Raw genomic sequence first — 2054 nt, forward strand, 5'->3', positions numbered from 1 at the left:
ATTTTATATCTTGTATTTGAACTTTGATGGGCTTATAGTAGCTAGTTCATCTCTAATCTAAATCACAAGGATGTATGAATTTCTTGAATAGAGATTTAACTGAATAGTGTCATAGTTACTCTTGGAAATTTGATGCGAGTATTGATACAGTTGTTTAAAGTTTAATTTCAACTTTAAGTGCAAGAATTACGCTTACATATGGCTGTTTAACTAGGATTGCATCAAGAAAATAGAGGTAGTACGTAGTATGTGTTATTTAGCTGTGTTGTACCTTAGGTCAATGCTCCCAGTAATCCACCGAATCCACTCTCGAATGTTATATGAATTGCTATACAATTTACCAGCCATGTTGTTCTTAAGAATCTGTCGCTATACTACCTACTGATCAACATTATGGAGTTTAGATTGTAAGACCTTTACTAATTTACAAATTGACCAATTCACTTCCTTCTTCCTTTATGTTGTTCTCAGTGTGAATTTGATCTTTTCAACTAATTGCATTTAGTTACCAAATCCATGTAATCCAGTACTGTTTTAACTAGTCTTTGTGTTTATGTTTGTGTTTATTTTAAGGAAAAATTTGCTAGTTGAAGTTCATTTTGAGTGTATGATTGCAGTCTTATTGATTTTAGTAGTCATTTTGAGTGTATAGTGTGTGGTTTAATGATTTTGATACAAATCTGAATGTACATTAATTATTAATTTTTACTGATATTAATTTTTGTTATTTATAGAAATGCCTCATTTAGGACTCTCATTAAAAAGAAAACAGAATTCCCGACGACTTCACTTCATGATAATCATTATAACTGTAGTTTTTACCATGTACGTGAATTGGTATATGATGGGTGCAACTATTTTTAGTAGACGTCAATTAAGAGATAAGAAAAAGGATAGAAAGAGACATCGATTTGAGAATATATGTAGGCTAATAAAAGACAGTGATGATATGTGTAAGAGTGAACTTCGCATGGATAGACGCACATTTTTTATTCTTTGCGAGATGCTTAGGGATATTGGAGGTTTACAATCGACCCGAAATATGTCATTGGAAGAAATTGTTTCAATTTTTCTATATGTTTTAGCTCATCATCAGAAGAATAGGACAATGTGTACTTATTTCATAAGAAGTGGAGAATCTGTGAGTAGACATTTTAACCGTTGTTTGAAGGCTGTCCTGAAATTGCACGGTGAACTATTAAAAAAGCCTACACCGATAACCGATGATTGCAACGATGATAGATGGAAATGCTTTAAGGTATATAAAAAAATCATTTTTTTCTACTGTAACAGTTATGTTATATACATTGTTATGATTTATCGATGTGCTATTTTTTCTGTAGAATTGTCTCGGAGCATTAGATGGTACTTACATTAATGTGACAGCACCCGTTGAGGAAAGATCTAGATATCGAACAAGAAAAGGAAACATAGCAATGAACGTTTTAGGTGTTTGTTCACCTGATATGCAATTCATCTATCGCATAAGGTGGGCTTGCTTTATTTAGACAACATAGATAATTTGAGTTGCAAATCAAATGCTGCGATTTGGATCACGTTGTTTTGTAGAAATTCTTTATTTACTGGCTGTTTTACCTTAGGTTGTATTTACTTTCTCATTAGTTTGGAAAACTTGTGTTTACTCGATTAGCAACGAATCCGTGTAGTAGAAGCCAAGAATCTTGAGATTAAAGTTTATTGAATGGAGTTGGCTTGAGTTATCTTACCATCTCGGCTCATGTCATGTATTTGCTTTGTTTGAATGCTTGATAATATGTCGAGTGTTTAATATTTTGTTGGTTTTATTATCTTATATATTTTGTAATTTGATTCATTTAAATTTTAATTGTATTTACAGGTTGATTACTCCAAGGCTATTAACAACGTTTTCGAGTGTTTGAATTTCAAAATTATCATGTATTTTTTTTAGTTTATGGATTAGAACGATGTTGATTAAAACTTTGATGTTTGTGTTATAAACAAATTATTCTAGACATATTTCTAATGAATGATTTAATTGCAATTTATAAAAATTATGTACTTTAATTATCTTT

The 2054-nt window shown here is 30.8% G+C and overlaps 1 protein-coding gene across 1 annotated transcript; it reads left to right on the forward strand.

Moving 5' to 3' along the window:
* The first annotated feature begins 744 nt into the window (after positions 1–744).
* Positions 745–1657, forward strand: LOC126665926 (uncharacterized). Its single transcript, XM_050358854.2, has 2 exons — positions 745–1258; positions 1344–1657. The coding sequence occupies exons 1-2, from the start codon at positions 794–796 to the stop codon at positions 1506–1508; spliced, it is 630 nt and encodes a 209-aa protein (XP_050214811.2). The 5' UTR covers positions 745–793; the 3' UTR covers positions 1509–1657.
* The last annotated feature ends 397 nt before the right edge of the window (positions 1658–2054 follow it).

This window comes from Mercurialis annua, linkage group LG1-X (genome assembly GCF_937616625.2).
Source record: "Mercurialis annua linkage group LG1-X, ddMerAnnu1.2, whole genome shotgun sequence".
NCBI classification, from domain to species: Eukaryota; Viridiplantae; Streptophyta; class Magnoliopsida; order Malpighiales; family Euphorbiaceae; genus Mercurialis; species Mercurialis annua.